The following is a 9,390-nucleotide window of genomic DNA, read 5'->3' as shown; positions in this document are numbered from 1 at the left end:
TACTTAAATGTCTCGATCGCCCGTGAGGGAAAAGTGCAGACTTCCCCGTACAGGATAATCTGCACCCCGTCTCTCTGTCTGTATCGCCTGCGAACTTGGACGCTGTCCTCTCCACTCTCCACTCTTTCGCTCTCTCCACCCCTCTGCGCGCAAATCTGACCGCGCAGTGGCTCTCTGTCAGCCTGTGGCATCATGGTAATTGCTTCGAACCAAATCTGCGAGATGCGAGATTTTCGGCTGACAGCTGGCTTGATTCAGGACGCCTTCTTGGACTTTAGCCAGCCGATGAGCTACTCGTACTCTTCCACTAGCAACGACTCGGCGCAGCGCTCCTTCTGCGGAATGTACCCCGACGAATTCGAAATGTACTCCAACGAATATGCACGCCTCTACTCGTCGTCGGTTGACTCCAGCATGAGTCTCGGGTATCAGTCGTCCGAACAGATCGACGACCTTGGAACCTCGCTCCCTCTAGAGCAAAGTTGGCATGACGGTGCTCCCATCGACTACACGGAGCCTACTCAGTCTTATGGGATACCCGTGCCCAAGCCAAACACCGGGTATGGTATGCAAATTCGTTCAGTGCCGCATGGCGACGAGGTGGTAGCCCCGTCTACTTACCCGAAACCGGGTCGTCATCATCCTCATACCGAGCTTGAGAAGTAAGTAGCCTGCATTCTTCACAGCTTACATGTGGCACTAGGCTAACGCCCAGTTTCTCTCTCTCCCCCTCTCAGGCCAGCAAAACCCTTTACGTGCAACAATTGCGGGAAGGCCTTCACCCGGGTAGCTGATGTGAAACGCCATCAAAGCAGCGTGCACTTCCCCGTGCTGGAGGATTGCCCGGTAGATCACTGCCCTCGGAAGGGCAAGAATGGCTTCCCACGCAAAGACCACCTTACCGAGCATCTACGGTCCTACCATCACATGGACATTCCAAAGCGGGCCATAGCAAAGAGAAGGGCCATCAAAGGTTGCCGATCTCCCATCATAGACGAAGAGGGCTTGATGATGTGACGTGATACTGGCGGTATGCTACGAATCTTGACGACCGATACGGACTTGACACAGCCTGGTCCAGATATGACGCAACCGCACTGATGACGATTTGCTTTCTACCTGTGTTTGGTTTTGGGCCGGTTACCAGAGCTTTAGCGGTATGGGATGATTTTCTTTTCTTTCCCCCCCCCCCTTTTCTCTCTTTATTAATTTTGCTTTTCCCCCTTATTACCCCCTTAATTTCTGTTTCTAATGCTTGTTGTATCGTTTTGTTTTGTTTCATGTTGGGGTCTATTGTAGAGGACGCTTGAGTCTGGGTGTATACTTGAGAAGGGTCGATATCTCTGGCAGACAGTACAAGCTGTCGACCTTTTTTTTTACCTGAGCGTTTCTTTTTGTTTCTTTTTCCTTTTTTTTTCTTTTTCCTGCCTCGATACACGATTACTGGCACGGATTAGTCTTCATGGGTTATGTGATGAAATCGTTACGCATGGCATGGGATAATGCATGGCGATCGGGGTCTGTATGTAGTGTATGTACATGTACTGTACTTTATCTGAATACCTCGAATACCTCTGTTACTATTTTTATGTCTTTTTTCCATGTAGATTATTGCCAACATTTCAGATTCAATGAACGTAAGCCCTGCCGTATGGACAATGGACATTTGTCAATTCGAGATTCATGTGATGTCATATACATGGCATCATTGCTTTAATTAGCTACGGCAGAACTCCAGCCGCAGACCAACCAAAGTCTTCATGTTCACGGGAACACGTACCCACAGGTAAGGTACCTAAATTAAGTAACCGCTTTCTTCCTCTTCACGTGCATAGTTGGGCATGCAGTAATGGTATAGAGTGCATTAATTACATTTTGCTTTGTCTATTAAAAGAACAGGCTACATATGTATGTCATATAATACTGAACGACCTAGCTAGTACATACATACGCTTACAAAAGATTGAAGGATTTGAATCTATCTATCTGTCTAAAGTTTACATAATTTCTTTGTACTGAATATCTAACAAAATGTCTCATATAGCGAGAGAAACTTTATTTGTTTCTTAAAAACAGCCTTACCTAGCTGAAAGATAAAAAGAACTTGACATAGTAGTGGGTAGATCTGGGTGGGGGGCCAAAAGTCCCACGTAAAGACCAGATATGAGGTATTTTTCTCTGAGACTCGAAGTCGAAGAGACTGAGAGACTCCCTACCTTATGAAGTGATGGCATATTACACTATCTTTCTCTTTTGGTTGGTGATCTTCCCGGAAGATTTCATTAGATTTTATTGCCGTGACTAGAGCTGAGTTAGTAGAAGTCCTTACAATATTACCCGTTCCAGAGTTCTCCCTAAGATATTAGATCCTAGTGAATCAATAGTTAATTCACTACATCTCATCAGAAGTTAATAGTCATTGCTGATACTATATTGTTCAGAGGCAGTGAAGTCATGTAGCTGCCAGGCTGGTACTGCCTCTTTCATTCACTATACTACTACCTTATTGTCTATATAATCCCCTCATCCCCCATCTTGCTCGTCGTCTTCATCCTTTACCAAACGTTCTACACTTATATATATATGACAAGTGGCTGCTATCTGGCAGTCTCGCCAATCCACCTATAAAAGCCTTGCCTCTCCCATGCAGACCTGTCGACACAGAAACGCCAGGATCTCATGCACCACTTTATTTACAATGGACCGGAACTCGTGCAAGATATGGTAAATTCTTACTAGGTAAATACCACTGAGAAACACCCTGGCAAAGAAATACCTCGAAGGATGCCCATCCTGGGACATCCATATTGATCGGCTACGATATATTTATTCTCTTTGAACTGTCATTCTGGTAAGGGTTTTGCGCCATTATTCCCCAAGACAACTTCTTTCTTCTTTTTTTTTTAAAAAAACACTACCTGTTCTTCAACTCAATTGCTCATTTGGTATATATAGGTGCTTGTGAATCTCCATCTGCATCATCTGCATTCCTCGATTCTTGTCTAATACCATCATGAACATTGAGATTGAGCCTTGATTAGTGCTCCTACAATTGTTCCTGCATGGATCCAGACGAATTTCTCTTTTCTATCCTCTTGTCGACAATACCTGTCGTGGGACGACAAGGTTGGCCCATCAAATGATCCACTTCTCCTGGGTATTTTCGAGCTTCCCCGCCATCGCCAGCGGGACATAGAAGCTATGCGGACTTCAATGAGCCAGAAAGTTTCAATCGATAACAACGCCCAAGCCTCAAAGATTGACCCAACGATGTCCAAGAATTGACTCTGCTATCCATCGACGAACGGATGGCGCAGAAATAGCGACAGTGAGCGTACACATACTCCACTGGAAGAAAAGAAGTACAACAGATGAGATGTTGGACGTGCTTGGAGACTGATTTCGTTCCCAAGCAGCTCCGGAGGCCCACGATGCGCGGGCTAATGACATCAGGGTGAAGACAGCTGAGAACAAGCCACAGGCTGCCAGGATGATATGCAGATCCCCCGCAAAAAATGTTGCAGACTCAGGCAAAAAGCCGTGTCAAGGCACGCACTTCTTACTTGGTTGGCAACATGTCCTCCAACGTGAATCAATTTTTCCCCTTTCAAGGGAGAGAATGAAGGATTTTGTATTTATTATATATATTATTAGTATCATTTTATTTCCATTTTCCCCTTCTCTTGGAAGGGTGAGTACAGTTCTTGCACGTGGACCCGTGGAGACCATAAGTACCTACCATTGGTACCTACCAAATTAGGAAGGTTCGCGTCAGGTGCCTGGCCAGGCTACTCTATCAAACGCCTCCTCCCACTGTTTTCCTCTCCTGCCTCACTCTAGCTTCGAAGTCTAGTTATATAGTTGCCAATGAGATTCATTTCGCCGAATTTAGTTGTGGCAGCCCCATGGCTTCAGGACCGTTTCTATGTTTATGCGTACTGAAAATAGAAACGTCAAAGTAAGGCTGGTATAGTCTTATCTTTTGGATAGACTCAGTGAATAAAGTTTGGTAGATACACGCGCTGATCTTCTCGACATCGTGATCTCTGGCCTGACAGTAGTGTAGAAAGTGACAGCTTCGTGTACGCGTGTGTGGAATCTCAAATTCAGACCAGCCAGGTCGTTCGTTATACTACAGCTCGTGAAAGCAATAGATGACTCATCTGAGAAGACGAAAACAAACAAAACAAAGGCAGAGAGGCAGAGAGATGGAGGGAAAAAAGAAAAGCCTGGCCTGGCGTGCAAGCTAACAGCCCGAGTCGAACAGACGACCTTGCTCCTCCCTCTCAGGGGGGTTATATACGGTCAAAAAGGAACAGTCAGCGTCCCTTCAGGGTCGTTAGTCTAGCGGTAAAGGTGGCTGTCTGCCTGCAGCAGGTACCCATCCAGGTATGCCTCCCGGTCATCTCGCTAGCTTTCCTATTGAAAGGCCCCAGCTAATGGGTCAGGTCAAACCAGATGGAGGTACTGGAAGGCGCCTATTAGTTGGGAAAATCTTTTTTTCCCTTCTTCTTCTTCGTATCACCATCGTCAATATGAAAAGAAAAAGGTTTTGTCCAAGAACAGAAGGTGAGACACCATCTGGATAATTAATCGATCGATCGATCGATCCGTCAATCCTTCATCATCCCCAGATCCAAATCCACAAACTCGGTGAAACACTCCCCCCTCGCTCTCCCCTTCTCGTCAAACTCGACCCCTTCCTCCACCAGCAACCGCCGCTTTTCGACCGAGTACTCGCCCCCGTTGTTCCACGCCCCCTTGTACCCGCCCAGCGTGCGGTCCGTCGCCAGCACCCGGTGACACGGCACCGCCGGCGCGAACGGGTTCGTCCGCATCGCGTTGCCGATCGCTCGCGGCCCAGAACCCAGGTAGGCGGAGAGGCTGGCGTAGGTCGTCCAGCGTCCCGGCGGCACGGAGAGCAAGGTGCGATAGACGCGGCGGCGGAAGGGGGTCAGTGTGGGATGGGTGGCGATCCGCGAGAGGGATTTCTTGACTAGGGTGCGATCGAGGGAGGGATGTAGTGTTGGTGTTGGTGTTGGCGTTGGCTTTGATTCTGCTTCTGCTGCTGATTTCTGGCGTTGTTTTTGCCGTGTATTCGTCGTCCTGGCCACAGAGGTAGAAGATGAAGCCATATTCGGTTGAGGAATAAGAGATTTCTCAGGGCTGATTGGTGTTGGTGAGCTGATGCCCTTCTGATATCGCGTAGTAACAGCCGTAACCAATGTCTTCAATCCTTTTTTTTTTCACCCACCTCCTCCGGAGATATTCCAATGCCCACAGTCTAAATGATATAGATTCTATGCTGGTTATATTGAATATCGGCTGAGCACTGATGGTTCAAAAACCTGGCGACGAACGGTAGTAGCAGGACACAATTGACGATCACTACCACTGAATCTTCCAACCAAGAAAGGAATAGATTCTTTGAATTGAATGAAATTGCACGAATTCCAATGAAATTGAACAGACTCTTTGAAATAGGTAGTCAATGCAAAGAAAGAGCTCCCTCTTTTCTATCGCTGTGGAAATGTTTCGTTCTTTTAAGGTTATTAAAGTTATTAAGTACGGAGTATAGATATACTCTGGAGTAGTTTCCCCTCCACGCCACCTCCAGGGGTCCACGGTGTTTGTTGCGCTCGAATTGACCAATCGGAAAGCCGCAAATTCTCATCTGTCTGGCCGGGTCTAACCTATTCTAACCATGGATGGATTCTAACCTCACCCAACCTTGGATGCTATCAATGTGACCAATTACATGTAGTTAGTTGATGGATACACATCTGATTGATTAATTTATTCTGTTGTCCTGTTGCGTAATTGGATAGTTTCACGTTTTTTTGTCGTCTTCGACTAGGTATGTACAGTACAAATGTATATTTAGAGTACAACATGTTGTAGTTGTATTGCCAGTCTCAGCCAAACGTTAGTCGCATAGGCTAGAGGCTTTCGCTTGATTTCGGTATTCGCATTCATGGACATATTACCTATGGCTTGTCGCTAACTATATGTGTCTATACAGTTGAAAACTATCCTGCGTTTCCAACTTTCCAGTCAAGTAAACTTTTTTAAAATCGTCCCGACCATGCTTCACATAATCATTGCCGGTCCGATACTGGAAACAAAGTACTTTTGCGACCCATCCCATTCCTAACCATTGTATTCCATTCCCCACAACAAAATTGGGTATATCCTATCATGACTCGTTATGTCTGGCCGAGGTCTTCTCCTCTGCCGTCTCCAAAGTCATCGGCGCGTCTCCACGCAACGGCTTGCCCGTCTCAGGGTCCACGACGCTGTTCTTGCGACTGCCCCCCTGGACGAGATCTGGGTTCTCGGCTTTCAGCCGAGCAAACGTGCGTTCCGCGTCCCAGTTCCACACGGAATCCGCCGCGAATAGCAGATCCATATCCTCCAGCGTCCGCTGGTTACTCTCCGGGTACAAGGCCCAGACCATGGGGATGGTAATGGCGTTGGCAATGCCGAATATGTAGAGGGTCTTCTCGCCAATCGCTCCGAACATGACTGGGCACAGAAGCGTCTAAGTGTTGTCGTTAGATCATGTCCCCTATCAACGCTGCCTGATCAGCGAGGACTTACCAGCCAGCCATTTCCAATACTCCAACCCACGACACCCCAGGCATTGCCTCGCGCACGAACCGCCAGAGGGAAGATTTCGGCAGGGTACAGCCAAGGTACTGTCAACCACGTGGCACCGAAAACTGAAGTAAAGATAAAGACCATGGAAGCAGCAGCAGCTCCATACTGTGACGCCTTGGCCGTGTCACCCGCTTCAGTAGCATTAATGCCAAGGCGAGAGAAGCCACCTGCAAGGAACATGGCAATGCCTTGTGCTACGGACCCCCAGTAAAGAGTCCATCTACGGCCAATGCGATCAAGAGTAAAGACGCAGATCAGAGTGGCAAACTAAATCGCAGTCAGCAAAGAAACTTCTCTCCATATGAAATCTTCTACGCTCTTCGTACCATATAGAAAATATTGTTCAATCCACTAATCCACTGACTCTTCACAGCGTTAAATCCTGCAATGCGGAAAATGGTGGGTGCATCTATCCATGCAGTTAGCGCTTGACAAGTTCATTGTCCAGAGAAAGGGAGCTTACAAATTGTAACACCAGCAATACCGACCCATTCCTGCATGATCTGCAGCCAAATCACAAGCTGTACCCGGCGACCAAGATGCAGCTTTCCCGACTTGTAACCAAACAGCATGGCCAGGTAGGAATGGTTGTGGGAGATTGACTTCTCCAACTCTGCAATATTCAGGATATCCCGGAACTCGGAATCGGCCCGAACTCGATCTTCCCCTTCGTTGCCACGAAGGCAACCCAAGATGTATCGAGCTTCTTCCTCCCGGCCCACCTTGACCAGCCAACGAGGGGATTCTGGGAAGAACCACACAACGGCAAATAGCAAGAGGAGGAGGATGATCTGGAACGCGATGGGGAATCTCCAGCGAATGGCAGAAACACCTCCATCCACGAAAGACAGACCACTGCGACACAATTAGCACTATCGTTCTCTTTTGATCAGAGAAGACTTTGCACAATACGTACAATTCCATCCAGTACGCAATGACGACACCAAAGATGTTCAGGGTAAACTCGATGGCAATAAATTGACCTCGTGATGTGTGTTCCTATGTGAAATCAGTATTCGGGAGAGAAATACCCGACGGCTGCATATATAGGAACATATACGTACACTCGTTTCCGTTGCCCACACCGGGATGATGGCATTTAGAATACCAGTCCCAATGCCGTTGATTAAACGTGCTGATGATGTCAGCAGACTTCTGGTGCCAATAATTTTGCGTATCCCTCACTCACCGCATATCATCCAGTCGTGGTTCTGAGCTGAGCACTGGAGGGAGGCCCCCAGGATGGCCCAGAGTGCTCCAGCAGCAATCGCCTTGATCCGGCCAATGCGATCACCGAGCCAGCCACCAAACAACGCTCCGAACAGTGTTCCCAAATAGTAGACGGAGACAATGCCTCCCTGGAGCAGGCTGTTCGTCACCACCGGGGTGTTGGGGGTTCCGTCCACTGTCTCGGTATAACCGAACCCCATCAGGTCGATGTAATTCTTTGCATTGTTAACACCACCCATTAAACCTGGTTGTACGCGCGTCAGCCCCGAGTCAAACAAAGAAGTCTAGACAGAGAGCACGAGAGAAGGAAAACATTACGACATCTCCTTACCTTGGTCGTACCCGAAGAATAGGATCGACAGAGCGGCCACAGAATTAATAGCAACGAGAAGCTTTCGCTTCTCGAGCTTGTGGACGACATTCCATGAGTGGATCTTATCGCTCATGTTGGGTAGGGTCCGCTGTGCGCACCAATGTACTGTACATACATTACCCTGTCGACAAGGAAAGATGGTGTTCGAGAAAAAGCGCCTCAGGTCCCATCAAGGACAAGGGACAGGCTTATATGCATCCCGCCACGCGGGTTTTTCATCTGGGCAGATAACCCCCTAGGTAAGCATAGAGTCTGACTCGGCCCTGTACCACAGGCTCAAAGCATCCCCAGATGGAGTCCCCAGGATTGGCTGCAGCCAGTCAGGTTGGACGATCCAGGCCTCTGCGCAACGCAGAGGACTGGTAATCGATCCTTTCGATTTCGTCATGCAAATAAGGAAGGAATCCGGCGGAACACTCCAATTGGCAATGCGTTTTCTTGAAGACCAAGCGGCTTGGCGAGAGATCAACCTCTGCATGTCGCATGTCGGCCCTGTCAGCAACTAAATTAGTCGGACCGGTGGTCCGAATCCACGTTAGAGACTGCCACTGACTGGTCGATTAGCCATGCGTTTCCTCCGCACAAGGTTGGCGATGTGATGTCCATCATTTGCCTGTGAGGGAAGGTCTAATCTGGCAGGTAATCCGAAGGCATGGGCGGAGTAACCCCGAAAGTGCACACGTGACACGGCGCTCCCCGAACATCGAGTGGACAGAACGAGCAAAGAAGGTTGTCGCTTAACGGTTTTGTGTGACTGTGTCGGAGAAAAGATCATCTCGTCCATTATTGTGTCTGGATGGATGCCCCGCCAGGTGCCTGAAACTTCTGCGAGACATTGGGTCGCAAAGGAATCTTTTTCCGGTCTCGGTCGGTCCGTGTGCATCGCGTCTCGTCAGTGGCTCAGTGCAATACGAACTCCAACAGAGGGCGCATCAAGAAGAGCCGATTGACGAGAACATTGCCTGTTGCGGGATCTCCACGGGGAGAACCCGGAGAAGAGAACTCCGGAATTGCCTAGATCAAGGGGCCTTGTCAGTGCTCTGCAGTCGGTTCGCCCTCAAGGGACCGGCCCGGGGGCCGGGGGCCCCGGCAAACCTGCCCGCTGGATCAACTGCCTGCCTGCTCTC

General features: G+C 48.6%; 3 protein-coding genes across 3 annotated transcripts; 1 reads left to right on the top strand and 2 right to left on the bottom strand.

Annotated features, from left to right (window-relative positions):
- Positions 1–192: 192 nt before the first annotated feature.
- On the top strand, positions 193–794 carry T310_0475 (uncharacterized protein; the record flags this gene model as incomplete). Its single annotated transcript, XM_013476679.1, has 2 exons — positions 193–662; positions 704–794. 2 exons carry the CDS (start codon positions 193–195, stop codon positions 792–794), a joined length of 561 nt encoding a protein of 186 aa, XP_013332133.1.
- A 3,819-nt stretch (positions 795–4,613) lies between these two features.
- Positions 4,614–5,706, bottom strand: T310_0474 (Methylated-DNA-protein-cysteine methyltransferase; the record flags this gene model as incomplete). Its single annotated transcript, XM_013476678.1, has 3 exons — positions 4,614–5,195; positions 5,255–5,284; positions 5,704–5,706. The coding sequence occupies 3 exons, from the start codon at positions 5,704–5,706 to the stop codon at positions 4,614–4,616; spliced, it is 615 nt and encodes a 204-aa protein (XP_013332132.1).
- A 490-nt stretch (positions 5,707–6,196) lies between these two features.
- On the bottom strand, positions 6,197–8,336 carry T310_0473 (putative transporter; the record flags this gene model as incomplete). The annotated part of the gene is made up of 8 exons (XM_013476677.1): positions 6,197–6,541; positions 6,601–6,927; positions 6,987–7,069; positions 7,124–7,515; positions 7,577–7,659; positions 7,725–7,795; positions 7,850–8,134; positions 8,222–8,336. 8 exons carry the CDS (start codon positions 8,334–8,336, stop codon positions 6,197–6,199), a joined length of 1,701 nt encoding a protein of 566 aa, XP_013332131.1.
- Positions 8,337–9,390: the final 1,054 nt, after the last annotated feature.

Source organism: Rasamsonia emersonii (assembly GCF_000968595.1).
Source record: "Rasamsonia emersonii CBS 393.64 chromosome Unknown ctg1118621759678, whole genome shotgun sequence".
NCBI lineage: Eukaryota > Fungi > Ascomycota > Eurotiomycetes > Eurotiales > Trichocomaceae > Rasamsonia > Rasamsonia emersonii.
The sequence above is the reverse complement of the archived record's forward strand: the minus strand, read 5'-3'. Positions and strand labels throughout refer to the sequence as shown.